This window comes from Cebus imitator, unplaced genomic scaffold (assembly GCF_001604975.1).
Source record: "Cebus imitator isolate Cc_AM_T3 unplaced genomic scaffold, Cebus_imitator-1.0 Scaffold83, whole genome shotgun sequence".
Taxonomy (NCBI): domain Eukaryota; kingdom Metazoa; phylum Chordata; class Mammalia; order Primates; family Cebidae; genus Cebus; species Cebus imitator.
The window spans coordinates 183,948-209,286 of record NW_016107398.1 but is presented as its reverse complement, the minus strand read 5'-3'; the positions used below and the strand labels follow the sequence as shown (position 1 = coordinate 209,286).

At 50.2% G+C, this 25,339-nt stretch overlaps 3 protein-coding genes across 19 annotated transcripts; 1 reads left to right on the top strand and 2 right to left on the bottom strand.

Annotated features, from left to right (window-relative positions):
• Nucleotides 1-1,852: 1,852 nt before the first annotated feature.
• Nucleotides 1,853-10,836, bottom strand: NDRG2 (NDRG family member 2). Of its 15 annotated transcripts, none has more exons than XM_017533871.2 (17): nucleotides 10,730-10,835; nucleotides 9,073-9,139; nucleotides 8,268-8,348; nucleotides 7,894-7,935; nucleotides 7,415-7,520; nucleotides 7,099-7,219; nucleotides 6,864-6,926; nucleotides 5,836-5,896; nucleotides 5,556-5,642; nucleotides 4,993-5,049; nucleotides 4,712-4,815; nucleotides 4,189-4,233; nucleotides 3,840-3,891; nucleotides 3,537-3,584; nucleotides 3,284-3,319; nucleotides 3,070-3,121; nucleotides 1,853-2,845 (listed from the first exon to the last, which is right to left on the bottom strand). In XM_017533871.2, the coding sequence occupies exons 3-17, from the start codon at nucleotides 8,340-8,342 to the stop codon at nucleotides 2,679-2,681; spliced, it is 1,116 nt and encodes a 371-aa protein (XP_017389360.1). In that variant the 5' UTR covers nucleotides 8,343-8,348; nucleotides 9,073-9,139; nucleotides 10,730-10,835; the 3' UTR covers nucleotides 1,853-2,678. The 15 variants fall into 15 exon arrangements, 6 of the variants coding, with proteins under 6 accessions (XP_017389360.1, XP_017389361.1, XP_017389362.1 ...); XM_017533872.2 differs by lacking the exon at nucleotides 10,730-10,835 and adding an exon at nucleotides 10,054-10,151; XM_017533873.2 differs by lacking the exon at nucleotides 7,894-7,935.
• On the top strand, nucleotides 10,243-18,174 carry TPPP2 (tubulin polymerization promoting protein family member 2). Of its 3 annotated transcripts, XM_017533879.2 has the most exons (5): nucleotides 10,243-10,507; nucleotides 11,807-11,987; nucleotides 15,943-16,121; nucleotides 16,372-16,525; nucleotides 17,249-18,174. In XM_017533879.2, exons 2-5 carry the CDS (start codon nucleotides 11,907-11,909, stop codon nucleotides 17,432-17,434), a joined length of 600 nt encoding a protein of 199 aa, XP_017389368.1. In that variant the 5' UTR covers nucleotides 10,243-10,507; nucleotides 11,807-11,906; the 3' UTR covers nucleotides 17,435-18,174. The 3 variants fall into 3 exon arrangements, with proteins under 3 accessions (XP_017389368.1, XP_017389370.1, XP_017389372.1); XM_017533881.2 differs by lacking the exon at nucleotides 10,243-10,507 and having other exon boundaries at nucleotides 11,898-11,987; nucleotides 15,911-16,121; XM_017533883.2 differs by lacking the exons at nucleotides 10,243-10,507; nucleotides 11,807-11,987 and adding an exon at nucleotides 15,059-15,469 and having other exon boundaries at nucleotides 15,911-16,121.
• Nucleotides 18,175-18,181: 7 nt separating this feature from the next.
• RNASE13 (ribonuclease A family member 13 (inactive)) lies at nucleotides 18,182-20,149 on the bottom strand. The gene is made up of 2 exons (XM_037740418.1): nucleotides 20,022-20,149; nucleotides 18,182-19,659 (listed from the first exon to the last, which is right to left on the bottom strand). The coding sequence occupies exon 2, from the start codon at nucleotides 19,649-19,651 to the stop codon at nucleotides 19,190-19,192; it is 462 nt and encodes a 153-aa protein (XP_037596346.1). The 5' UTR covers nucleotides 19,652-19,659; nucleotides 20,022-20,149; the 3' UTR covers nucleotides 18,182-19,189.
• Between the last annotated feature and the right edge of the window lie 5,190 nt (nucleotides 20,150-25,339).

The window sequence follows — 25,339 nt, the reverse complement described above, 5'->3', positions numbered from 1 at the left end:
TGGGCTAAACTAGAATGTTCAGCTGATTGACATGGAAATGGGACATGGAATATGCTCTTGATTTTTGAGCATTTCGTCACTCTCCAACAGAGTAGGGAGGTCAGTCAGGGACAAAACCCCCACCCCACGACTAGCTCTCAGCAGAAGGCATCTTTCTCTCTACAAAACTCAGATTTCTTATGCAGAGACATCTGTAGGAAAGACACATGCAGCCATCACCCATTTGACACACCCACCTACATGATACATATGTATGCACACACTCAGCTATGTACACATACATGTAATGTGCCCCCATTTCCAGAGATTGCCCTGCTTACAGTGTTACCTATGAAGGCAGATATGCAGAAAAGACTTGCCTTCCCGTCCATAATACACAAGAGCAGCTATTGCCAGCAAAGATTGATGCTGGTTGTAATTTTTTGCCTTTTCCTGTGTTTTTCTGAGAAGCTAGTTGGTCCCCAATGATTCCAATTATGCCACTTCTTTTCTTCAGTGTGGTACTTCAGCACTCTGCTGCCTGCCCTGCTTGTGGTCACCCAAAACCCTCACCATCCAATAGTGAGCTCCATAACCCTCCTTGTTACCCAGCACCTCCACTTCCCCTTCTGACCTTGGCCTACCACATTTAATAGAGACCCAGTTCTATGGGGGAGAGTGATAAAATGCTCAAGAATCAAGAGCATATTCCATGTCCCATTTCCATGTCAATCAGTATGTTCGCACCAGGCATCAAGCTGCCATTAGTCCTCAGCTCAGTTTCACTGAGACAAGGGTATAATTGCCCGTGGAGCTTCTATAAAACAATCAGGAAAAGACCTTGAAATATTTCTTCACAGTAGTGTTGCCAATAATGCTACAAGGTGCCTCGTTTTTACTTCTTGTGCCTCCAGAGCCTAAGGATCAGCCTGCAACAGCTGCAAAATATGAATTCCTCTTGATTGTTGTTCATATGTCTTAAAAAGCTTCTTAGTAAACCACAAACACAGACTTAATTAGCTCCCAGATCCCTTGGATTCCATGAGGGAAGAGGAATTCCCAAGAGAAATCCCCTTTTTGCTGCACCTTCCCTGAGAGAGTCTTCAGATCGGAATGAACTATGAGCAGCCCAATCCTTACAGTAAGTTCATGTGCCCTGCTCTACTGATTGGACTGAAACATCCAAAATGGAATCTAGGTGACCCCCTAGGGAAGATTCTACAGGAAAGTGAGTCTCAAGATATCCTGGCACTTCTGTCATCAGCCTTCTTCAACTATTTTTTTTTTTTTTTTTTGAGATGGAATCTCTGTTGCCCAGGCTGGAGTGCAGCGGTGTGACCTTGGCTCACTGCAATCTCCACCTCCTGGGCTCAAGTGATCTCCCACCTCAGCCTCCCAAGTAGCTGGAACCACAGGTGTGCACCATCATGCTCAGCTAATTTTTGTATTTTTTGTAGAGACAGGGTTTCACCATGTGGCCCCGGCTGGTCACAAACTCCTGAGCTCAAGTGATCTGTCCACCTCAGCCTCCCAAGTGTGTGGGGATCACAGATGTGAGCCACCATGTCCACCCTCTTCAATTCTTTCTCTAAGGTTGGTGGCATCTCTGAAATCCTGTGGCCTTTCTCAGTTACCCATAGTGGATAAGGAAGACTCCTAAGATCTAAATGGTTCCTCTCTCCCAAGCTTAAAAATATTAACAATATCAAGGCAACGCCATTTTACTGGAACAGGGCCTATTTCTATGTGGTCATATTTTGTGAAGTATCTATGCCACAAAGGCCCCCCAGGGTTTATATCACTTTGAGAAGAGAACATGAGGCTAGGACAGGGAGAGGATAGCATGATGCAGGCATACCTAGACAAAGAATAATAATGGTACTCAGACTCCTCTACAGTTTATTGTTAGAGCAGAAGTTGTGGGAGACAGGAGGGCACCCTCCACACAATACAGTGTGGCCAGAGCCCAAGGGTAGCCCTTTCCACCCCTATGCCAAGCCCCAAGCAGCCCAGCCCAAGCTTAGCTCCCTCCCAGCCCCACTCTAGATGCTGAGAGCTACCAAAGTTAGTGCAGCCAAATGGCCCCAGGCCCCTTCCTGTTGCCCTAGCACCAATCCTTCCCCCATACTCATTCATTGCCCACCACCTCCCATTCCAACTTCCTTTTTACACACTGGATGTTTCTATCACATCCTGAGGCCCGCTAACCCACCAGCAAGTCTCCCCTGACACACATTCATGTAGGTCCACACCCTTCAGAGTCCTAAAGGGTTAATGAGAAGCCATATCAGCTTTGGTGAACGGAGCCCCAGCCCCAAATCCTCTCCCCTTGCAAATATGGGGAAAGCAGGCTGATGATGGAGGCACCATGACAGCTACAACAACCTCTTATCCCTCATCTACAGACACCTGGATCAGGACAGAAGATACATGCCCTCTCCACCTTAACACCAAAATGGGAGAAGAGGATCATTTAGGGGTCTGGGTCCCTAAGAGATATTAGGACATCTCTCCCAGGAGCTGGGGGGAATCACAGGTTAAAGGTCAAGGTTAGGGTAGCAATCAAAGATCAAGGTCATCTCCCCACATGATCTGCCCTTTTTCCCGTGTTTACTCTGGCCCAGTGCCCCTTCAGCACCTCCCAGGTTAGTTCTGGGGGAGGTGAGGGCTGGGACCCACACTAGGGCAACAAGGGTCATTCAACAGGAGACCTCCATGGTGTGCCCCGGGGGCCCTGAAGAAAGAGTTCCAGACTCGCTGCTCTGGGACAGGGTGCGAGAGCGGGACCGGTTGCCATCAATGGATGCTGCACTGGTTAAAGAGGCCGTACGAGACCGGGACAGGCGAGTCATGCAGGATGAGGCCACTGTGGAGACAGAAGGGTGCACAAGCAGTCAGAGAGAAAGAGGGGAAGGGGGACTGGCGACTCAGTGCGCAGTCCTTGGATTATGACTAGTTATAACTAAGTCAGGGGATCAATGAGCTCAATTGGGCAGATGGTGGTGAGTCCAGGCATTAACCTAAAATGATTCCACCCCACTCAGTGCCCATCTCTCCTCTAGTGCAGCAGTCTCTTGTCCCCATACTCACTGTAGCCCATGCCTTGCAGGAAGTACTTGAAAGCCTCGGTCAGCTTGCCTGGCTATAGAGGTAAAAAGAGGCAAGGGAGACAGATGAGGTTAGAGGCAGAGCTGGAGCCTCAGGCTAAGGCAGTGTGGGGACAGGGTGTGTTGCAAAGGGCAGAACTCAGTGCCACCTGTATCCTATGCCACTTCCCCATCCCATGGACGGCAGGGGTACTCACCTGAGTCAGCTGGGGCTGACCTCCAGAGTCAGCCATCTGTTCAGGAGTGCGCCACCCAGAAAAAGTGATACATACATAAATGAGCCATGTGGAGAGGTGGAAAGGGTCTCTCTTCCCTAGCTTCTTCACTCTAGCCCCTTTGTTTTGTTATTCATTCACCCCATTTTCTCCTATGCAGGGCCCTGGAGGCTTAGCAGCTGAATCTAGAGAGGATACATGGCTCTGGACAGGGGGCCAGGAGCAGGTTACTGACCTTGAGGAACGAGGTCTGGGTGGGGTCCAGTTTTGAGTTACATTCCACCTGGAGTAAGCAGGAGGCTGAATGAATGAGGTCACACCTACTGTGGCCCCTCCCCTGCAAGGGACCCAGGAACCCAAACCCCAGTCCCTTTTCTATCAGCTCCCTACCCAGTTCCTCCGTACCAGGAATCAAATTCTCAGTGCCCCAAAGTTGATCTCCCTGTGCCAAACAGGGCATCCCTCTTGGCAAGATACTCTTCTGACCACCACCCTTGAATCCCAACTCTCCTCCCTCACCCCAAAATTCCCTACTAACCACTGCATCTTCATGAGGTGCTTGGTCTCCTACCACCAGCATCACAGGACACCTAAAGGCATAGCGTTGGGGAGAAGGCAGTGAGCCTCTGGCACTCCCTCACTGGCCTCTTCCTAGAAGTGCAGCTAGAAAATGTCTGGCTCCAAAGAGGAAAGAGCCTTCTGTGTCTCCCTTCTGATACCAGCAAGAGGATTCAAAGGGGGAAGGCCTAGAGGGAAGTGATTTAGCAAATAGGATGGGGGACATGACAAGGAAGTTCCCTGGCAAAAGATCCTCCTTCTTCTAAGGGATACAAGCTCCTAGGGAAGATCTAGGGAGATGGGCAATGCATTATTTCTTAAAGTCTTACTTGAGGGTGATGTCACCTCCACGCTCAAAGTTCAGGTCTCGGCGGCTAGAAAGGGGTAAAAAGAGTAGGAATTTTAGGTGGGCAAGGCTATCTAACCAGATACAGGCTGTCTCCCCCATGAGGAAACTATCTTCGTCCCAAACATTACAGTCAAATATTGGTTATTAAAAGTGGAAACCAAAGGAGAAGGTGGCAGACAGGCCCCATGCATAGCCCTTACAGTCACTTGTGCCCTAAGTCCCTAGTCAGAGGGCAGCAAAGGGGGAGGAAGGGCACAGGACACAAGTTCATCTTATTTCTGGGAGTCCAAAAATCCAGAGGACGTAAACAAGAGAAGGGGGACAACCCCTCGCAATCCTTCCCACTGGCTCTGTCCTGAAGCTGCCCATGTTGCACACTAAATCCTGCATTCCTTGCACACTGCATACCACCCAGACTTCCCTCTCCTCCTCTGTGCCTCCCCACAACTCCCAATTACTGCTTCTACATTTCTCTCACATGCATACACACGCAGCCCACCCACTTGTTGTAGCTGTTCCAGTACAATTCAATGTTATCCAGGTTGGGTGCATGTGTAATGATATTTCTGTACTTTTGTATCAACTCAGAATTTCCAGAGAGTTCTTCCTGAAGGAGAGAGCAAGGAGAAAAATTACAGATGGAAAGAGAAACCAACAATTACCAGAGGAAAAGAGGTAAGCCTTCTTCCCTCCCCAAATCCTGTCCCAGCTAAGGAGGTTACCCCAAGCATTCAAGTTCTCTGCTGTTCCCCTCAACTCTTCTACTTCTTCTACAACCACTTACCTGGCTGAAAAGATGTCCAAGGATCATCTCCGAAATGGAAGAGGTGAGGCCCGTCAGCTACGAGGAAAAGGAAGGTGAGAAAGTTCAGGATATTGGCCGGGTGTGGTGCTTACGCCTGTAATCCCAGCACTCTGGGAGGCCAAGGTGGGTGGATCACGAGGTCATGAGTTCAAGACCAGCCTAGCCAAGATGGTGAAACCCTATCTCTACTAAAAATACAAAAATTAGCCAGGCGTGGTGGCGGGCGCCTGTAATCCCAGCTACTCAGAAGGCTGAGGTAGGAGAATTACTTGAACCCAGGAAGCAGAGGTTGCAGTGAGCCAAGATTACACCACTATACTCCAGCCTGGGCAACAGAGTGAGGCTCCATCTCAATTAAAAAAAAAAGAAAGAAAGTTAGTTCAGGATATTATAAGAGACTTGGGCAAAGTGACAGCTTCACTTTTCTGCTCCTTCACTCCCTCCTTGAAGTTCGGAGTCCATCAGTTACTTTGGTAGAGCCTAACTGGATCCATACGAGGGGAAACCCCACCCTAGGTCTCAGTACACAGGCCCCTCCAAACCTTGTGGGCTGCCCAGTCCATCCAACCCTTGGCATTGGGATCAATGTTGATGAGGACAAGACCTTCCACTGTGTCCGGGTGGTTAAGCTGAGGGACAGCAGAAGGAAGGAAATGAGAAGCAGGCCACGGTCCTCCCCACTAAGCTCTACCCACTCTGGGATTCCCACAGGGCCTGACTCCCCACCCCGTGCCCACTTCCTCCCCCAAACAGCACTAATAAACAGACTTTCCTAATCAGCCTGGACCCTCATTTCCCTCGTCTGGGCTTTTTATTTCTTACAGCATATCTCGACAGGATGTAGGCCCCAGCTCCAACACCAACACCAATTATTGTAGAGAAACTGTGAAAGAGAAAGAAATATATGCCTCATGGGCTCTCCTGTTCAAAACTTGCCACAGCCCATCCTTCAAACTCTTCGTCCTCCCTCCTGAGTCCATGGGCACAAAGAAGGGCAGACCTGGACCTTTCTTTGGAGGATGTGAAAAAGAAGGGCCCAAGGAGTTAAAGGTTGGCATGGGTATTCAGGGTAGATTCCTGAAGTCTCTCCCCAGCTTTCTCCTAGACAGCTATTGTCTTAAAAACAAACACCCGTATACTAGCCAACCAACACACTGTTTTCCTACATAGATAGCTCTTTGTGTATTCTCAATTTCCAAGAGCTAGTTCAACTTGTTTTGCTTTAGTTCCTGGTTCCTCTAGAGGAACGGGAAGAATGGAACTTAAAGCAAATGTGAAAACACACACGACTTTAGTGAACAATCAAGAGAATAAGGAAAAGAGCGGCAAAGAGGTGAACCAGAGGTGCTGAGCCCTGCTGCCTAGAACCCAAGCTAAGAACAGCACCCAGGTGTCGGCACCTCCCTCTGAATACCAAAGACACCTGGTCTGCTGTTCGCTTCCTTCCCTCACTCTCTCTCACCCACAGAGCTCCCCATCCACCAGGTGTGGGCATGAAGGAGGGGGGAGTGGGAGGGAAAGAGACAGGTCTATCTGGTTCCTCAGGGATTATGTCACCCCTTCCATTCCTACCTAGCTTTCTGATCAGAGAAGGCCCTCCTCAGCCTGAGGCAGGGCCAAGCAGAGACCCTTTTCCTTCCCTCCATCCACTGGGGCTACTCTGTGACTCTGGCAGTTCTCCAAACCCACCACCTTTTCTTTCAATAATCAAGGTGGGATCATGAAGGAAGAGGATATATTGAAGTCAGAAGCCGAAACTGGCTCAGGAACCATGGTGAACCTGCGAGTTCTAGGGGTCTCCTTGTGCTGGAAAGAGAACTCTGGTTTGGAGGGGTTCCCAGGCCTCTCACTTTAGGTACTGCAGGATGCAAGGGATCATGTCTGCGAGCTGGTCCAGAGATGGGTACTGATATCTGGAAAAGAGAGGCATGTTAAGGAAGACACCAACCTGCCCTCACATCCCCCACCTTTGAATGTCCTACTCATTCTCTCCCGGAATCACCACTGCCCTCCCTTTCCTCCTCCCCAGTCTAACCTTCCCCTGTGCCTCACAGTCTGGTGAAGCGGTAAAGAGCTAATTCTTACCCCAAAGGGAACACAGCGGCTCCCTCTTCCATTCCAGGAGCATCCACGTGAACCCGCACAAAATTCTGAATGATTTCCTGCATGTCCCCAAATTGAAACAGTGGCTGGAAGCAAGATTTATCTAAAGAGAACCCACATCACCCCAACAATAGAATCAGACACAGAAACGTGTCCCCCAACAGAACTCACACTTTCTTTCATGCCACAGTCAGACTAGGAGAGAACTTCTCCTTCTCACTTCTCCCCTCTCTCTGGGTTTCTACCCTTCCGCCCACCCTCTTCCCAGACAGGAGTGGAGATGAATGGAGGTCCTTACAGTTGAGTCCCACATCATGGTAGGTGAGGATCGCTGGGCGTTTGGGTTTGGGGGTGCCATAGACAGTGAAAGTGACAGAGCCATATGGTGTCTCCACAGAGTGAGTCTGCAGGAAAACAGGGCACCATCAGGTAGGAGCTAGGCTCAGAGGAGACAAGGCCAGAAAAGGAGCAACACCAAGGTCAGGGAGCTGGGGGTGGGTGGGCAAGGGGGAAAAGGGAACAAAGAATTAAAAACAGGATCAGCAAGAATTGAGGAAAACATCACACTGGAAGATGAGTTGGAGGATAAGAAAGAATAATAAAGATTAGAGAGAGAAGAGGAGGGGAAGGAAGGAAAGGAGAGAGATGGGGAAGGGAAAGGACTAGAATAGAAGGGAAGAAAGTAAAGAGAGAAGAAAAGGCCAAGCAGAGCTGGTCTCTCTACTGGGGAAGACGAGAGCCCCTCCTCCCACCTTGGGACTGCCCCCACACTGTTACCTGTCCCTGGTCCAGGAGGATTCGGGCAGCTAACTCAGCCTCCTGGAGAGACACACACATACACACAAAAACACACGACCATGTGGCGTCACAGATGGAAAGACAGACAGACGAAGAGAGGCAGGTAAAGAGAGACCAACAGAGACCGAAGACAGAAAGAGATTGACAGAGAGACATGGAAAGAATGAAGGTTAGTGCAGTGACAGGACAAGGGCCTGACTCCCAATTGTAGTGTCTGTGGAGAGCGACTAGGGTAGAGTTGGAGGAAGTGGTGCTGTGGGTTAGAGTAAGATCAGTAGGTTTGGGAAGTCAGAGGCAAGGGGGATGCTTAGAGGTCTGGAATTGAGGCTTGGGAGTCAAATTTCTCTGATAACCTTGGCTGCCTCTGGTGTCTGTCCTGGCAACAGCGGCTTCTCCTCTGTGATCTGCACCTCCTGCAGCTCCGCCATGGTGGCCTGGCAGGATGAAGAAACAACGGGACTGGGAGGTTGTCTCCACACCCCCCACATCTCCTCAAACCTCAGGCTTCCCCTTTCAGCAGGAAGACGCAGGGAGCAGAGGGACCCAGGGGTGGAAGACTAATCCAGAACACACAGAGGGCCTTTCCTGCCCCCAGCTCCCTTTCCAGGCGGACTGGAGGAAGCATTGGAAGAGGAATCAGGACACCGCTTCTCTTGATACTCACCATTGCCACTGCCACCCTCAACACCCACACCTCCAGACCCCCTCCCTCCTCTGTCCTGGACCAAAACACCAGGGTGGAGCAGCAGTGTAGCTCAGATTTCCCAGGCTATATTTAGGGGGCCACCCCACACTCTCAGGTAGGGAGTGAAACTCGTAGCTCAGTGACTGAGTGTTCTAAAGGACAGGGTACCAAAAGACAGGATTGTGAGAGTTCGCAATTGAACATGACCTTCAGTTAAAGCCCCAAGGTCGTTAGCTTAAAGGAAAGGGGGCTAAAAATGACCAAAGCAACATGACCAATGGGAGAGGTGGGGAAGACAACATAAAAGGGACATCTGTCTAACCAACCCAGTGCCTCCCTTCCTCCCAAGACTCTTCCTTCCAACTCTGAATAAATTCCAGTTAAGTTCAACATTAGTGGAGCAGGTGAGGAGCAGAGCACCTGGACAGACCTGCACAGGAAAAGCCTGCAGCCTGGGGGGTGGGGTCACTTACTGGGCTCCTATTGGCTGGATGCAGTGGGATTAGGGGTCAGGGTTCTCACTCCTTCTGACTCTGGGGTCTGAGAAAACACAGCAACGAGGTGAATGACATGGGAGACAGACCCGGGGTCTTTTAGGGACAGAAAGCCTCAGCCAAGATCCAGACTGCCAGGGTCACCAACCTCCCGGGGTCACTAACCCTCCCCAATATCTACAAAAAACACGTCCTCTCTAGGCTCGAACTGGAATCAATACAGGCTGCAGGGGCATCAGTTCAGGCCGTGGGGAGGGGAGAAGGAAGTGCTGATGTGGAGGAAAGAGGGTGGCCGTGTCAGAACCTCCGGATTCGAATCCCTGCTCTGCCACACCCAGTGTGGCCTTGCCCCAATTAGTTACTACATTTGGCCTCAATTTTCTATCTGAAGGGGGACTAAACGCGGGGACTAGGGGATCCCCAAAATTTTTGACAGTTCTCCAGTAAGATGAGGGTAGCCGAGCATGGCTGTTTCCCTCCACCATTTAAAAACAAACAAAAAGCTTGGTGCCGTCGCTTCTCTCCTCTACGCAGTCTCTGTGTAGGTCCCACGAGTGGAGAAAGGGAGAGGAGGGCGGTCCCACAATCTCCTCCCGGTCTCCCCCGACGGCCCGCGAGGGCAAGCGCCTTCGGGAAGGGATGGGTGGGACAGAGGAGACTGTTCGGGCCCAGCACCCGGAACCCGTCCCTACTAGTCCCTAGGCTGCCCGTCCGCGTGGAGACAGACACCCTTCAGCGGCCAGTGCCAAGAGACCCGGACCTTGCACACAACCTCGCGCGCACCCCAAACGCGCCTTGCCGCTCCCGGAGCCTCAGCCTTTGTGCGCAGCAACCGAGCGCCTCCTCCGTGCGTGCCCTTTCCCCCGAGCCGTCAGCTCCAGGGGAACCGGGATCACTCAGCCCACCCGCCCCGCTGGTGCTTTCCAGGCCCAGCGGCCCCTCGCCTGCCCCTCCCCCTACCTGCTGCCGCAGCGGCCGCTTCCACCTTCACTTGCCTTTGACTCGGGCCCGCCCAGACTCGGGATCCCCGCAGACCCGCCCCCGGCCCGCCCCAGCCTCCCCAGCCCGCCCACGGGCGCATGGCTTCCTGCAGACCCGCCCCAGACCCCCAGTAAACACGCCCCCTCTTCAACCCGCCCAGACTGCAGCTCAGGGAGGGGTGGTGCTCGGGCCGGGGGGTGGCGGGGGACGGGCGGCTGGACGCTTCCAGGCTCCACGGTGCTCACCATAACATCCTGCCCGCCCACCCCCGCCACCCGCGCAGCGCGCATTGGGTCGGTGTGGTGAGTACGGGGATCCCTCAGCCTGGGGAGGGATCCCTCGGCTGCCCTCGGCACCGCCCCCACCCATGACCTGGATCTGAGATTCGCACTCTGGCTCCTTCCTTCGTCCCCCGACTCAGCGGTGGGAACCGGTAGTGGGGAGACGAACCCAGGGTACTGACAACCCATGAGTTCGAGTCCCCCTCCCGAACACGGAGAGCTAGATTAAGGGAGGAGGAGGTGGGCGGGACCGCCGCTGAGGAGGCGGGGGTCTCGCAGGCTGGCAAGGACAGGTGTGCCGGCGCCGAAAGGGGGCACGGGGGGACGTCGAGGGCGCAGAAGTTCCGACTCCCTAGCGCTCAGAGTCCTGGTACCTCCTCTCTTTGCTGCGTCCCGACGCCTGCTCTCCGGCTGCTCCGAGAGAAGTTGGACAACAAGGAGAGCGGGGGGCGGGGGGGGCGGGGAATGAGGGGGGCCGCTATAAATAGAGGGCGCTCGCAGGCGGGGGTGGGGGAGAGGATGGCCAACGGGGACTCCGAGGTCAAGGCCTCGAGGGAGGACAGGGGAGGGGCCGGAGACCCCCAGAGGCTCTGACTCCTGGGTAAACAGGAGCAGGGGCGGAGTTAACCCTGCGGGGGTGGAGTAGGGGCTTGGGGAGAACGCAGTGTCCCGGGCTGAGACCCAAGAGACCCTGTGGCTTCGCAGCTAACCCCTCCCAGTCCGGCCCAGAAAAGGAGACCAGCTCAGACCTGCTGAATCGCAATGCCCAGGCGATGGTCTTAGGAACTGCGGCGTCCCTCTCGGTGCCTGAGTGGGTATGCCACCCCAGACTTCAAACACATACACATACACACCACCCCAGATGAGCCCTCCTTGTGCCCCTGAGAGGAAGGCTCCCTGGAATGGGATAGTTGATTAGATGATGTGGCTAAGGGAATTCGAAGTTGTTTAGGCAAAAGGAAACCTGACGGAATTTTTCCCCACCTGTCCCCCTTGTAGCTCCTCAGTCCCAGGATCATATCCACCCCCTCCCCCTTCAGCCTAGTTCCTGAGTTGCCATTTCGGGGGCTGGGCGCCAGGCCAGTCAGGAACAATGGCCAATGGAACTTGAGCTGCCAACTGCAACACCAGCACCGACTGCCCCCCCAAGACCCCCGAGTTTCCCTGCCCCCTCCTGCCTGGGAACCACCCTCCCACCGCCACCCTCACCACCCGCAATACCCCTCCCATCCAAGGAACATCAATGCCCCTTTCATCCCCACTTGGCAGGGTCTACTGGAAAGAAGGAGCGGCCAAGAGGGAGGAGGTGACCCAGAGTAGAAGAACTGGTCGGGCTAAAACCCAGCCTTCAACAACCCCAAATCTAAGGAGCCCCCCTACGTCCCCCAGTTTGGAGAACCCAACTTTTCCTCTGTTCCTTTCTCCCACTCCCTTTATAACTTTTTCCCCAGAAACTGGCACAGAAGCTGGGCACCCTGGCTCCTCTCCTAGTCCCCTCTTCCCTCTGGGTGCCAGTTTAACACTCTCTTGGACAAGGAAAAGCCTGCTGGAATGAAGGTCATAGCCAAAGATGCGCAAGACAGGAGAGATCTCACCAGCCCCCGAGGAACTTGGGGAGAAGGAGCGCCTCAAGTGAGGGCTTTTGCCTGCAGGCTTTTCTTTGCGGAAAGTAGTCTTACTTGGAGTGGGGGAGGGAAGGACCTGAAGATTCCAGCATCTAAATTCGTCTCTGGGTCAGGATGACTCAGGGGGAACCTGATAAGGGGCCTACGCGGGGGCGCGGGGCGGGCAGGAGGTGGGAAATTTCCACTGACATCCATTGGCTTCCTAGACCTAGGGGTCTCACCCAGCCTGCTGCAGGCAGAAGTAAGGCTGGTACCACCCCAAGATAGGGTTCTTCCATGTCAGGGCAGCTTCCAGCCCGATCAGTGTGTAAGTATTGCAAGGACAAGCTCTCTCTCTAAACTCTTTCTCTTTGGCCAGAGCAGCTTCAAACTATACCTTTGACTAAGCAACAGTTTTAAGTATCTGTTATGTGCAAGCCACTGTGTAGATGAAATTCAGGGTGTGAGTCTGGTCACACCCTCTCTAGATGTTTGTGATGGAGTAGTCAAGAGAAGGTACAAACACAGGACAAGTTAAGAAAAATTATGTAGGCAGGGCCTAGTGGCTCATGCCTGTAATCCCAGCCCTTTGGGAGGCCAAGGCAGGCAGGTCACAAGGTCAGGAGTTGGAGACCAGCTTGACCAACATGGTGAGACCCATCTCTACTAAAAATACAAATATCAAATATTGGCTGGGCATGGTGGTGCGGGCCTGTAATCCCAGCTACTCGGGAGGCTGAGGCAGGAGAATGGCTTGAACCTGGGAGGCAGAGGTTGCAGTGAGCTGAGATCATACCACTGCACTCCAGCCTGGGTGACAGAGTGAGACTCCATCTCAAAAAAAAAAAAAGTATGTATATATAAGATCAAATATTTGGACAATAAGTCCTACAGCAGTAGTTTCCCACCCTTCTCAAGTGGGAGATCAGAGATTTCCATCCTCACGTAATAGTTTTAGTATCTCCTGATGGAGAAAATACAAACTATGAATTCATCAGTACTTTGAAGTAAGTTTCTGTCATAACACCTGTAAATGTAGTAATACCTACACACGGAAGGCATATTATTTACTCAGTTCACACTCACTCTTCATACGTACAGATTCTAGGGCCCTTTGCAAGATTTCAGATATCCTCACACCAGGAGGCTGTGGCCCACAGTCTAGAAACCATTATCTTACTATAATTCAGGGAAGGAAAAGGGCTTTGTTCCCAGGGTGAACCACCCAGATGAGAAGTGCAACCATGGAATATTTGAGTTGGGAGTGAGAGGCATTCTATCCAGGCAGAGAGAGAGCATGAAGGACAGTGTGGAGGCAGAAACACCAGATGACTCTGGAGAACTGCATAGTAGCTTCCTATGTGTTATTCCCTAAAACCATAAGGTTAGTGTTATTGTCCTCACTGTACAGATGGGAAAATGGAAACTCAGGAATGCTTAGGGACTTGCCCAAGTCCACTGTGCTAGCAAATGACATATCTGGGATTCATTTCCCCACCCAGATCCATTCCACTCCAGGGACTATGCTCCTTCCACTACCAGGTAGCCTGTCAAGTGTATAGCAGTTAGGCCATATGACCCCAGCTGAAGAATAATCTGGTTCTTAGATTTTTTGTTATTTATTTATTTATGTGATGGGGTCTCACTCTGTCAGCCAGGTGGAAGTGCACTGACACAATCCTAGTTCACTGCAGCCTCAAACTCCTAGGCTTAAGCAATCCTCCCACTTCAGCCTCCTGAGTAGCTGGGACTACAGGTGCATGCCACCACTACCAACTAATTTTTATTATTTATTTATTTAGAGACAGGGTCTCACTTTGTTGCCCGGGCTGGTCTCAAATTCCTGGGCTCAAGTGATTCTCTCACTTTGGCCTCCCAAAGTGCTGGAATTACAGGCATGAGCCACCATGCCCCATCCAAGAATAATGTTGATGAGAGGTGGGTGAGGTTTGGTAAGGTAGATTGGGGCCTAAGTTAGTTGTACAGGTCCTTGAATGCTAAGCAAAAAGATTTGGCAATGAGAAGCTGTAGTATATCTTGAGCCATAGAATATTCTTGAGCAGGAGTAATAAAAACACTGTCGTGAAAAATTAATCTGTTGAGGAAGAGGTAATAGAGATGGATTATGGGTGGGTGAGAGTGAAGAATTAGATTTAGGAAAGAGATTATTTAGAAGCCAGAGTAGTCATCCAGATATGAGATGATAAGAACCGGAATAAGGGTGGAAGTAACAGGAATAGAAAGAAAGGACTAGATTTGTAAGACAAAGAAAAAAATAGAAATTGGTGGCATTATTAGATGGGAAAAGGAAGAGAGTCACCAGTCTCGTTCTGTTTTAGGATCTCTGAGGTTCATCTATCTGTAGGGCTTCTGGCCAGAGAAAAGGCCAAAGAGAGAAAACCCTGAGGAACATCTCTGACCTGCATAGAAACTTATCTGAAGATTTTCAGAATCTGAGCCTCACCCTCAGTCTGACCCAGTTTTATCCTGATCTGTCCACATCTGTTACACTCCAAGGCCTACTGGGCCCAACGTTGGAAGCCATTTAAAGTTTCCATTGAGTCTGGCCCTTTAAAGCCAGTGGGATTCTCCATGCTGGTCACTATCCATGGGCCTTGAGACTGGGAAAAAAATACCAACCTGTTTTCATTAACCCCTGTTTTCATTAACTGCTATGGTCTGAATGTTTATGTCTTCCCAAAACTCATGTAGTAAAATCTTGACTCCCACCCAGGCGTGGTGACTCACTCGGTGACTCACTCACAGGTGACCTGTAATCCCAGCACTTTGGGAGGCTGAGGCAGGTGGATCACTTGAGGTCAGGAGTTTGAAACCAGCCTGGACAACATGGCAAAACCCCGTCTCTATTAAAAATACAAAAATTGGCCAGGCATAGTGGCGAGTGCCTATAATCCCAGCTATTAAGGAGGCTGAGGTATGAGTCGCCTGAACCCTGGGAGTAGAGGTTGCAGGGACCCAAGACCATGCCACTGCACTCCAGCCTCAGTGACAGACCACAAGACTTTGTCTCAGAATAAATAAATAAATAAAATAAAATCCTAACTCTCAAAGTCATGGTATTAGGAGATGGGGCACTTTGGGGGGTGATCAAGAGCGTTCCTGAATGGAATTCCTTATAAATAGGCCCAAGGGAACCCATTCACCCCTTCCACCATGCAAGGACACAGCAAGAAGGTGCCATCTGTAGACCAGAAAGCAGCCCTCACCAAACACTGAATCTGCCAGCACCTTGATCTTAGACGTCTCAGCCTTCCAAACTGTGAAAAATAAATATCTATTGTTTATAAGCCACCTAGTTTAAGATACTTTGTTATAACAGCCCAAACAGACTAAAACACCTTCCCTGGGCTCACCTCAACTTCTGTTGTGGGGCGGAGCATAAGCAATTTGACTAGGACCCTGAGGATGGGTAAGCAGCGCTGAAATGATGGAAATGTGTTCATATGAAAAGGTCAGAAAGTTGGCAGTTTGCCCAATTCAGCATGCAAGGTAGGGAGACTAAAAGCCCCCTCCTTTGAAGGCAAGGACTGTAGCTGGAGCCAGAAGTGATGTCACATAAACAACTGCTGAGGTCATAGAAGCTTCCCTCTCCTCCCTCTGTCTCCGATTGCCACAGCCAAGGGGCTCCCACATATCTGCACGCACTTAAATACAAAGGCCGGAAAGGTCAGACCACCATCCAGGTACTCTTAGGTACACAAAAGAGGGGGGAAAGAGAGGACCATTCAGTATGTAGGATTCACACTGTTATCTCCAGTGCTGAGAAGGGGAGACTCATGCTGTAGCTGTGTAGGTGCAATGGGAGCGGGGAGGGAGAGAGGAGAGAGCAACAGGGAAGAGGGGAGCTGTTCCTGTTGCTGACTGACTTTACCTTAACACTCGTCCTCATTACTCCACAGTCCTCCCTCCCCCTCCTCCTTCACCCCCAAGTCTCTCCCACGACCTTCCTCCTCCACCTCTAGCTGACCATGGAATCAGAGGCAGAGAAAACATTCCATCGGTTCGCTGCCTTCGGAGAATCATCAAGCAGTGGCACTGAAATGAACAACAAGAACTTCTCCAAGCTGTGCAAAGACTGTGGCATCATGGATGGCAAGGCGGTCACCTCCACGGATGTGGATATTGTGTTCAGCAAAGTCAAGTGAGGAGCCAAAGATATGGGGGTGGGGGTGATAGAACGTGCAAGGTAGTTGGCCATGGAAGGGTTCATGTGGCGGAACATTTGCAGTGGGCCTACCGAGCACCGCGGGGTATCCGGCACTGAGCTACTCTTAGTCTTTGAGACACTCACTGATAGGACAGAAGGGCCAAATCTGAGTGAGGAAAGAGTTGGACCTTGGAAGGTAATGTGTTCATGCTCTAAAGTTTCTGATTTCTGTCTAACTGACCAGGGCCAAGAATGCCCGGACCATCACATTTCAACAGTTCAAAGAGGCAATGAAGGAACTGGGCCAGAAGCGCTTCAAGGGGAAGAGCCCAGATGAAGTCCTGGAGAACATTTATGGACTCATGGGGGGCAAGGACCCGGCCACCACTGGCGCTACTGTGAGTAACAGTCTTCATCCCTACCCCTTGACCCACTTCCCTAAATCCCTGTTGTTCCAGTCTGGCCTTGCTAACCCTGCCAACATGTGACTGTACAGACAGGGCAGAAACAGACTTTAGAGATTGTCTAGATATCCCAGAAGTGAAGAAAATGCGGCTCAGAGAAGGGAAGTGATTTGCCCAAGGTCCATGGCTATTTTAATAATAGACTAACTCCCAAGTCTCCAGTAGCTGAGCCAGGCAATTAAGGCTTGGTGGCTTTTGGACGACATTAGCGTAGAGGATTTGGTACCTGATGCCCACTCCTCTTCCAGTTTTTATTTAGGATTTAATCTCAGGCCTCCTGCCTCTCACCTACTCCCTTTTTCAATTGTCCGCTCTGAACTAAAAGCTCTTCCTACAATGGATATTGGGTAGGGGGTTGGAGGTAAAGTCCTCTGGCAGCAACCTAGTCAAAATAAGTCCTCTGGAAACAAAAAAACCCACCCTCCCTCTGCACACACCACACCCATTCCCACACCACACTCCTCTCCCCGATGAGTGGATGGCTCTTGTCAGAGTTCCTGCCCACAGCTGCATCTGGGCCCTAAGAAAGCAGCACCCATGCCAGCAGCAGAGCAAGAGCTCCTAGCACTTGTTCTAAGTGTCTCTGGCCATCTTTGGGGAAGGGATGTGACAGTGTAAGGGAAGGAAAAGGGCTCAAATCCGTCCTCTGGCTTGCAGAAAGCAACAACAGTGGGTGCAGTGGACCGTTTGACGGACACCAGCAAGTACACCGGCACCCACAAGGAGCGCTTTGATGAGAGCGGCAAGGGCAAGGGCATCGCGGGACGGGAAGAGATGACTGACAACACAGGCTACGTGAGTGGCTACAAGGGTGCTGGCACCTATGATAAGAAGACCAAGTAGAGAGGAGCTTCATCTTAGCCTGCTAGTCCCCTGACCCTGCATGTTTAACACCAGGGAGCTTGGAAAACAATAAACATCTGTGTGTGTGCAGCTGCTAAAAACTCTGTCTATGAGGGACAAATGGGTCTGCTGGTGTAGAGAGAGGGAGAAGAAATAGCCGCAGGAGTGTGGGTTCTCAACCACACACCCTTCACTCTGCTTAGCCTTATGCCTACCAGCCATCAGTTAGCATTCCCCCTCAACAGCTGCTTCCAAGAACAGGGTGGAAGAATATATTTGGAGTTAAGAGATGAACCAGTTGTGGAGGTAAAAGTATTTGCTACTTGTGTTCACACATGACTGGTATTCACCTCTCCACCCCACCCCCCAATAGGGTGTAGCAATTCCTGATGTGATGGACTATGAACAAGATACCACCTATTAGACCTTTCCCTGTCCCTCCACCTTCCTCATCTGTTGCAATTCAGGTTTTGCTGGGGGAGAAGTAGAAGCCAGCTAAGCCTGACTTCTGTTACAAATTTGTTCCAGAGCTGGGGCAAGGGGAGAGTCTATTTTCAACACCCAGCCCAGCACTGAGCTTTGCCCCACATCACCTCCATCATGGTGTACATGGGACAGAAGATCTTAGTGACTGCTAAGGGTAGCCCAGGAAGATGACCAGGCGGGGGAGGCTGCCAAGATTCCAAGAGTAGGAGTTCCGGTGCACTGAAGAAAAAGGAATTAAAATCACAACAGAGTCAGATGTGCGTTCTTAACTTTTTATTTTGAAATGATTATGGATTCACAGGAAGTTACAAAGAAATAGTACAGAGGGGTCTCGTGTGCCCTTCACCGAGTTTCCCTCCATGGTTACATCTTACATACTCAGATGTGGTTTTAGAAATTTATATTTGATTAGAGCTGGGCCTGCCTCATTTCCCTGCCTGGTCAGGGGCAGACTCTTGAGTCTGGGGGATTTGGGAGGAGCTGCTAGAAGAGAAGGGAAACAGGAACCTCTGGGGGATGGGTGAGAGACAATACCTTGAAATGCCAGTAGCCAACGTAAGAACACTGGAAGAAAAGTAAGTTGGAAAAAGGAAGGCAGGGTAACTAAGGTGGTTGAGAGTGTGGGGGAGAGACAGCCCTAGGCTCCGTGGTAAGAGGAAGGAGGAGAGGACAGTTGTATGAAGGGAGAAGCAATGAATTCACAGAGAGAAGCAGGCTGGAAACTGGGGGTTGTGGGGAAATGTGGCTAATATGACTCTAAGGGCCTCAGGGAGGTTCCTTTAGCTAGCCATACCCCCTGTGTAGGTGCGTGAGTGGAGGTGATTGTAAGGGAACTCGGGGAGCCTTAGATGAGAAGGGTGTTGGGGATGGGGAGGTGAGACTCAGAGCTGGTGCCTGTTGCCATGGTGTGAGCTGAGGCCCTGGGCCTCCATCCAGGACTTAGGATCTGGCTCAGTGGGTGGACAGTCACTGCCAACTGGACAAAGTCAGCTTCTTGGGTGGGTTTTACTGTCTCTGGGAGAGGGAGGATGATAAGGAGATGCGAGTGAAAAGGGGGTAAACAAGCTGGAAAGAACCTAGAAAACAGCACCACTTTGCATGGTGATCAAAGCCCTGGACATTTTCCTACCCACCTGGTCTCTTGGGAGGGGACCCTGCCTGTCTTGGAATTCAGGAAGGAAGTCTTGTTACAGGGATCAGAATGTTGGAAATGGAGACAGGCTGGCCTGTGGTGGTAAAGGTTGTGGAGTGGCTCAGGAATTAAATGCCCTAATGGAGACCAATGATACCTATTGGCTGAGCCTCATACTTGCGAGAGCAGAGTAGGTGGGCCCTTTGGTTGGTTTCAGTGCTATTGTAGTAGCAGCTGATGGTTGGCTGTTGGTGGCTCAGGGAGCAGACTGTGATGGGGAATGCATCCTCAGTGAGTGTGCAGTATTCATTGTAGTTTTCACAGAAGCTCTCACTTTCCTTGCAGACCTTCTGGATGGCTTTCCAAGGGGCATGCATCACATAATGGATCTTTGAGCAATGTGAAGTTTTTATCTTTCCCCGCACATAGGCCATCAGACCATTACAATAGCCCTGGAAACCACTTGGGTAGATAACCTTGGGATAGTCGACGTTTAGGATACGGAAGTTCCTGGTGCCAAACTGCATCTTGATGTCCGTGGCCAGAGTTGGCCCTAGAACAAGCTGGAGGAAAAGGAGCTGGGTCACAGCTGGTGCCATTCCTCCTGCTGGTAGAGTTAAGGTGGTTGGAGGCAGCAGTGGGCCTAGAGTGGCTGTCTGCCCCATCCCAGAGCCTCCAGCGTTCCCAACCCAATGGTACTTCAGAGATTGACTCACCCATAACCCAGTCCTCATGACCCAGAAAGAGAAGATGTTTGCCCAAGGCCACCCAGCCAACCAGCCACCTTTAGCCTTTCCTGCTCCCTTGGTCCACCACAGAATCTCAGCCTCTGCAGAATCTGTGAGCTGCAACATTTGCAGACTAAGAGCTCTAACTGGTCCTTGGGTAAGAGACTCTTCCCAGTTATCCCTGGGCCCCTGGCATCCCTGCTAGTAAAAGATGAAGAGAGGAAAGAAGGAGCAGGCTGACCTGATAATTCTCTGGCAGCTGGGAGGAAGGACAGGAGCTGAAGACAGCTGGTTGGGGACAGGTATTCTTTTTGCCTGAGGCCAAGACAGCCAAGAGATGAGGAGAGGCTAGAAAGGTTTCTGGATAAAGATCAGTCTGGGAGGAGGGAGTGTCCCCTGAGTTTGATGGGCCCCTGTGCTGAGGGGGTTGGATGGGTGGGAGGAAAGAGGCATTGCTATCTGGTCTCCTCCTCTACGGTATCATTAGAACACTTAGTTCCAACCTCCTTGCCAAAAGTTCCTAAGTGCCTGGGCTTCCTTTGATGTTTTCTCTGTTCCGTAGGCTCTGCTCTCATGGTAAGGTGAGTAGGAAAGCACTGTTATGTTTCTGAGGAACAAAGTGCTTCTTATTCCTGACCCTCAGAGAACAGAGGTTCATCACTTTGTCATCCCACTCATGGGAGTCCAGGAGGGCATGTACTCAGGGGCCTCCCACCAAAGCGCTGGGCTGAGAATCAAAGACCTCCATGTGGACTCCCCACAGCTCCCATCAGCCTTATTCCTGTCACACCCACAGCCCTCACCTGTGACCTCAGGCCCTGTCAGAGTCTGAGCACTGCTGGATATCTCTGCATGCTGACTCTGAAGCCTCAAACTTGGCAGGTTGGATTTAAAAGTATAACCTGAACCTGAGGGGCTGTGAATGCCAGAGCCTGGGGTGATCCATTTCTTGCTGTTGGGTTGTCTCTGAGTGGTTTGCCATGCTGGGGTAAGGGCCGCACTCCTCTCTTTTTCATCAACATCTTGCCTTTCATCAGAATCAAAGAGCTAGCTCTCTGGAGCCTGCTAGCCCTCACCCTTGACTTCCACAAGTCACTCTGCCTTGTCTGTCTGTAGGATGTCTTCCAGATTTGGGGCTTCCTCTTAGAAGAGCCTTTTCACTCTTGCTGGATAGCAGAAGAGGGGAATCAGAACACAGAAAGCTGAGTGCTCCAAGACCCCCAGTATAGCTCAGGAGGAGGGAGGAAGGCTGCAGAGACAGATTAATGTTCCTCATGCACAGCCCCCTAAACTGGCACTTTCTGACAGCACAAACTACAGTCCAAAATGGAATCCATGCTCCCCACAACTTATTTCTCTTCCTGTGTTGTGTGTCTCAGTTTTCCCGGTTATCTATGCAGGAAACCAGAAAGCGATCCTAGACCCCTCCACCTCCCCAATCCCAGCTACTGGGAGGCAGTTCTACATGGTGGTTAAGATCAAGACATTTTTTTGTTGTTGTTGTTGTTCTTTTTTTTTATTATTACATTTTAGATTTTGGGGTATATGTGAAGAACATGCAAGATTGTTGCATAGGTACACACATGGCAGTGTGATTTGCTGCCTTCCTCCCCTTCACCTATATCTGGCATTTCTCCCCATGCTATCTCTCCCCCCCCCACCCCCCATCCTCCCCCATTTCCCCCCAACAGACCCCAGTGTGTAGTGCTCCCCTCCCTGTGTCCATGTGTTCTTATTGTTCAACACCCGCCTATGAGTGAGAACATGCGGTGTTTGATCTTCTGCTCTTCCGTCAGTTTGCTGAGAATGATGGTTTCCAGGTTCATCCATGTCTCTACAAAGACACGAACTCATCTTTTTTGATGGCTGCATAATATTCCATGGTGTATATGTACCACATTTTCCCTGTCCATTCTATCATGGATGGGCATTTGGGTTGGTTCCAGGTCTTCGCTATTGTAAACAGTGCTGCAATGAACATTCGTGTGCTTGTGTCCTTATAGTAGAACAATTTATAATCCTTTGGATATATACCCAGTAATGGGATTGCTGGGTCAAATGGAATTTCTATTTCTAGGTCCTTAAGGAATCGCCACACTGTCTTCCACAATGGTTGAACTAATTTACACAAGATCAAGGCTTTTGAATAAAACAGACCAGGAATTGAAACCTGGCTCTGCAGCTTACATGCTGCATACCATCTATCTGTTTACCAACCCACTGAAAGCTTCCTTGTTTCATCTTTCATGAAGATAGTATTTTTTACCTCATGGCAGTATTAGGATTCATTAAGATGTACTGTATATCAAGAGTTTTTAGCCCAGTGCCTGGCACATGGTGGGTCTTCAATATGAGCCTGAGTTCATCAGTCACACAGCCCTGACAATCTTAAATCTTTCCCAAGCCCATCTCTTCCATTCCTATTTCTTCCTCAGCGGATGCTCTTGCTTCTTCTGGACACCACACATTCTCCAACTCAAATATTTCTCTTATACAACTTCAAGAGAAAAAAACATAGTCCTTTCTTTTGTCTAAAACTCTGCAATAGCTTGTTTCTCATAGGGTGGGGGTGCCCAATCTTTTGGCTTCCCTGAGCCACATTGAAAAAATTGTCTTGGGCCACATAAATACACTATCACTAAATGATAGCTGATGAGCTTAGAAAATGCAAAAAAAAAGTTTTCATAAAGTTTAAGAAAGTTTACAAATTTGTGTTGGCCTGCATTCAAAGCCATCCTGGGCCATATGTGGCCTGTGGGTCATGGGTTGGACAAGGTTGTTGTAGGGTATAGTACAAACTACATCACACGGGACATAAAAGACTTCCCATGATCTTGCATCTGCCCTTGTGTGCAACTGCATCTGTATCCGTGCCTGCTTCCCACCTTGTCCCCCACCTCCTCCACGCCCTGTCTCCTGCTGTCTCCTCTATCTGGAATGCTGCTGCTGCTCCACTCCTTACCTTCATCTCTTCCGTGGTGCTAGCTCATAAAAAGACTCAACCCAGAGGTCCCACTTAGAAAGCCTTTGCTTGGCAGACCTCCCCAAGGAAGTGGGCACAGTCAAGCAAGTGAGGATAAAGGCTACATGGGCAGGTGGTTCATCTGTATTCTTCAGGATGCTCAACAAGGCAACACTGGATGGGCACCAATGCAGGGTGGTGCCTGAGCCTGGCTGACTCAAGACTTTGCTTTGAGGAAGCCAGCCGCATTGTCATCCCTACCTTGAATCATGCCACTTCTTCCCTGGTCCCTCAAGGCTGCAGCTTCCTTGAGAATAGAAAGGGAAGCTGCCTTTTGGCCTTCTTCTTCCTTCACTCCCCACCCACCATCACCACTCTTCACTCCCCCGACCCACCACCACTCACTTTGACATACACAATTACAGAAACTGAACAGCACATGATAGAGGAACACATTCAGGCTTAAATGAGCTAATAATGATGAGTCTTTGGGTTACCAACAGCAATCCTGGTGATCTGTTCCCTAAAATCCTATCCTAGAGGTGCTGATGCATAAGATTACTTCATCCATTCTGACATCCTCATCATGGTTTCATGTGCTTCCCAAGCCTGAGATTTGTGGGATTGTTACCCCATTACACTGGGCTTTACATGCACAAGCACTACCTTAGGAATGAAAAACTATGTTCTAGCGGGATGGTGGCTTGCTCAAGGTCATATGTCTAATTCAGCAGTTCCAGGGACAGTTTGATAATGTCCAGAGACATTTTTGGTTGTCACAACCAGGAGTTGCTACTGGCCTGTGGCCAGGTTTATTACTCCACATCCCACATTTCACAGGACAGCTCCCGTAACAAAGAGTTATCCAGACCAAGATGTAAATAACACTGAGTTTGAGAAGCCCTGGTCTAAATAATTAGCTAATCAAGTTTCTTAGCAAAAGCAGACTTACTTGTGTCTTATGTATTAAAAAGAATTGACAAACATCTGGGACTTCAAGATATTTTGTTAAACAGATTTTGATTGTGATGATGCCGATTCTACCAGCAAAATGTGTATTGATAGTTCACCATTGAAACAATAACAGAGTTGTTTTTCCTGTAGAGATGACTCTCTGCATGTAATCATTTACACATTCTCTCCCTGCCCTCCCCAGTGGGAAGCATTTGCAGAACAACCAGCTAGGGTGGCAGGGGTAAGAGTGACTCCCTGTGACTGAGGAGAACCCCAAAATTTTGCCATGATCTTAGTGGCATTACTTTTTGCCCTGTCCAATTCAAGTTGCTCAAATAATATACTGTGTCATGGACAGTTGCTGGGCTGTCCTTGAACCTGAAGGACTGCCTCACCATCTCAACCTTCTTCCCATAGTGTCACCTCAAACCCAGGGCTGAAGTCCAGGAGCTGTACTGTCAGCTCCTCATCTGCTAACCATCTCTGTGGGTTGGCAGCAATCCCACCTTCGACTGGGATCATTCAGGAGCAGATGGAATGCCTTCTAAAAGTTGAATCAGGGTCACTTATGTGCAAGGTACTATGCTATGTACTGTGAAATGTGCAAAAGAAGTATAACAAGAGATCCTCGTCTTACGGGAATTGACAGTATAAGAGAGAAATAGTACATATATAAGAAGAAATAACCAATGATTCAAGGCAGATAATTATACATTCTGAAGTCAGTAAATGCTGTAGGAATTTAGAGTTGAGAAAGATGTCTCTGAATTGGGAGGGTCAGAGAAAGGTACCCTGAAGGGTCACCCTGGCTTGGGAATGTGTCTCATGGTGAAGTTAGAAGTTAAGTGGAGATAAAGAGGGTTATGGAAGACATGCTTGAGAAATGGGGGGAAACCAGTCTGGCTGGGGTTGAGGCACTCAGTGAGAGAAAAGTCAGAGATAAAGTTGGAAAGACAGGTTTGCCCGATTATGGCAGACGCTGATTACCAGGCTAAGGAAGTGATACTTACTCTGTACATAAATGGGGAGCTGGGCGGGCTTGAGAGACAAGGCCCCAGTGAAGCCTCTCACCCCCAAATCAGTTTCCTCTTTTCCCCATCCTGGCTTGTCTAAAGGCATTGGCCTGGGAGCCAAGGATTCCAAACGTCTGTCACTGCTGCCTCCTCCTGACCCACAGCTGTTCCTGGAAAGGTCATGGGAATTCAAGGACCTGAAGCAAGTCCCACGTATGACCTCAACTTGTGTATGTTTCACTTTCTCAGTCTACAAAAATGAGCCCATTACCTTTGTTTATCAAAGGATCAACAAAATTAGGATAACAGAAGTTGGATCTGCTCTTGCTTGGAGGGAAACTTTCATGGGCTTTCCATTGGTATCCAGAGGCTGTGTGGAACTCCGGAAGACAGAGGCTTGGCTCTGAAGGGTAGGCACCAATCCAGGCCCGGCCCTCCTCCCTCCCTTCCCCCTTCACTCCCTCCCAGCCAGGCAAGAGGAAGCAACAGCTGTTGTCCTGTGGGGAAGACAGGCAGAGGTCCACCTGGCACTGTTGGGATTTTCACAACACCCGCCCCAACTTAAACACACACACACAACAGCAGCCCATAGAGAAGTTGGGCCAACAGCAGTGACTTCGGTGATGGAGT

What these genes read in the sequence shown, in the direction of transcription:
- NDRG2 (XM_017533871.2), bottom strand. Translation starts at nt 8,342, where the DNA reads ATGGCGGAGCTGCAGGAGGTGCAGATCACAGAGGAGAAGCCGCTGTTG. An exon ending in CCATGATGTGGGACTCAACT is followed by an intron (nt 7,220 to 7,414) that starts GTAAGGACCTCC and finishes GGTTCTCTTTAG; the next exon opens with ATAAATCTTGCTTCCAGCCA. An exon ending in GCCGCTGTGTTCCCTTTGGG is followed by an intron (nt 6,927 to 7,098) that starts GTAAGAATTAGC and finishes TCTCTTTTCCAG; the next exon opens with ATATCAGTACCCATCTCTGG.
- TPPP2 (XM_017533879.2), top strand. Translation starts at nt 11,907, where the DNA reads ATGAAGGTCATAGCCAAAGATGCGCAAGACAGGAGAGATCTCACCAGC. An exon ending in GGGGAGAAGGAGCGCCTCAA is followed by an intron (nt 11,988 to 15,942) that starts GTGAGGGCTTTT and finishes CTCCACCTCTAG; the next exon opens with CTGACCATGGAATCAGAGGC. An exon ending in CGGCCACCACTGGCGCTACT is followed by an intron (nt 16,526 to 17,248) that starts GTGAGTAACAGT and finishes TCTGGCTTGCAG; the next exon opens with AAAGCAACAACAGTGGGTGC.
- RNASE13 (XM_037740418.1), bottom strand. Translation starts at nt 19,651, where the DNA reads ATGGCACCAGCTGTGACCCAGCTCCTTTTCCTCCAGCTTGTTCTAGGG.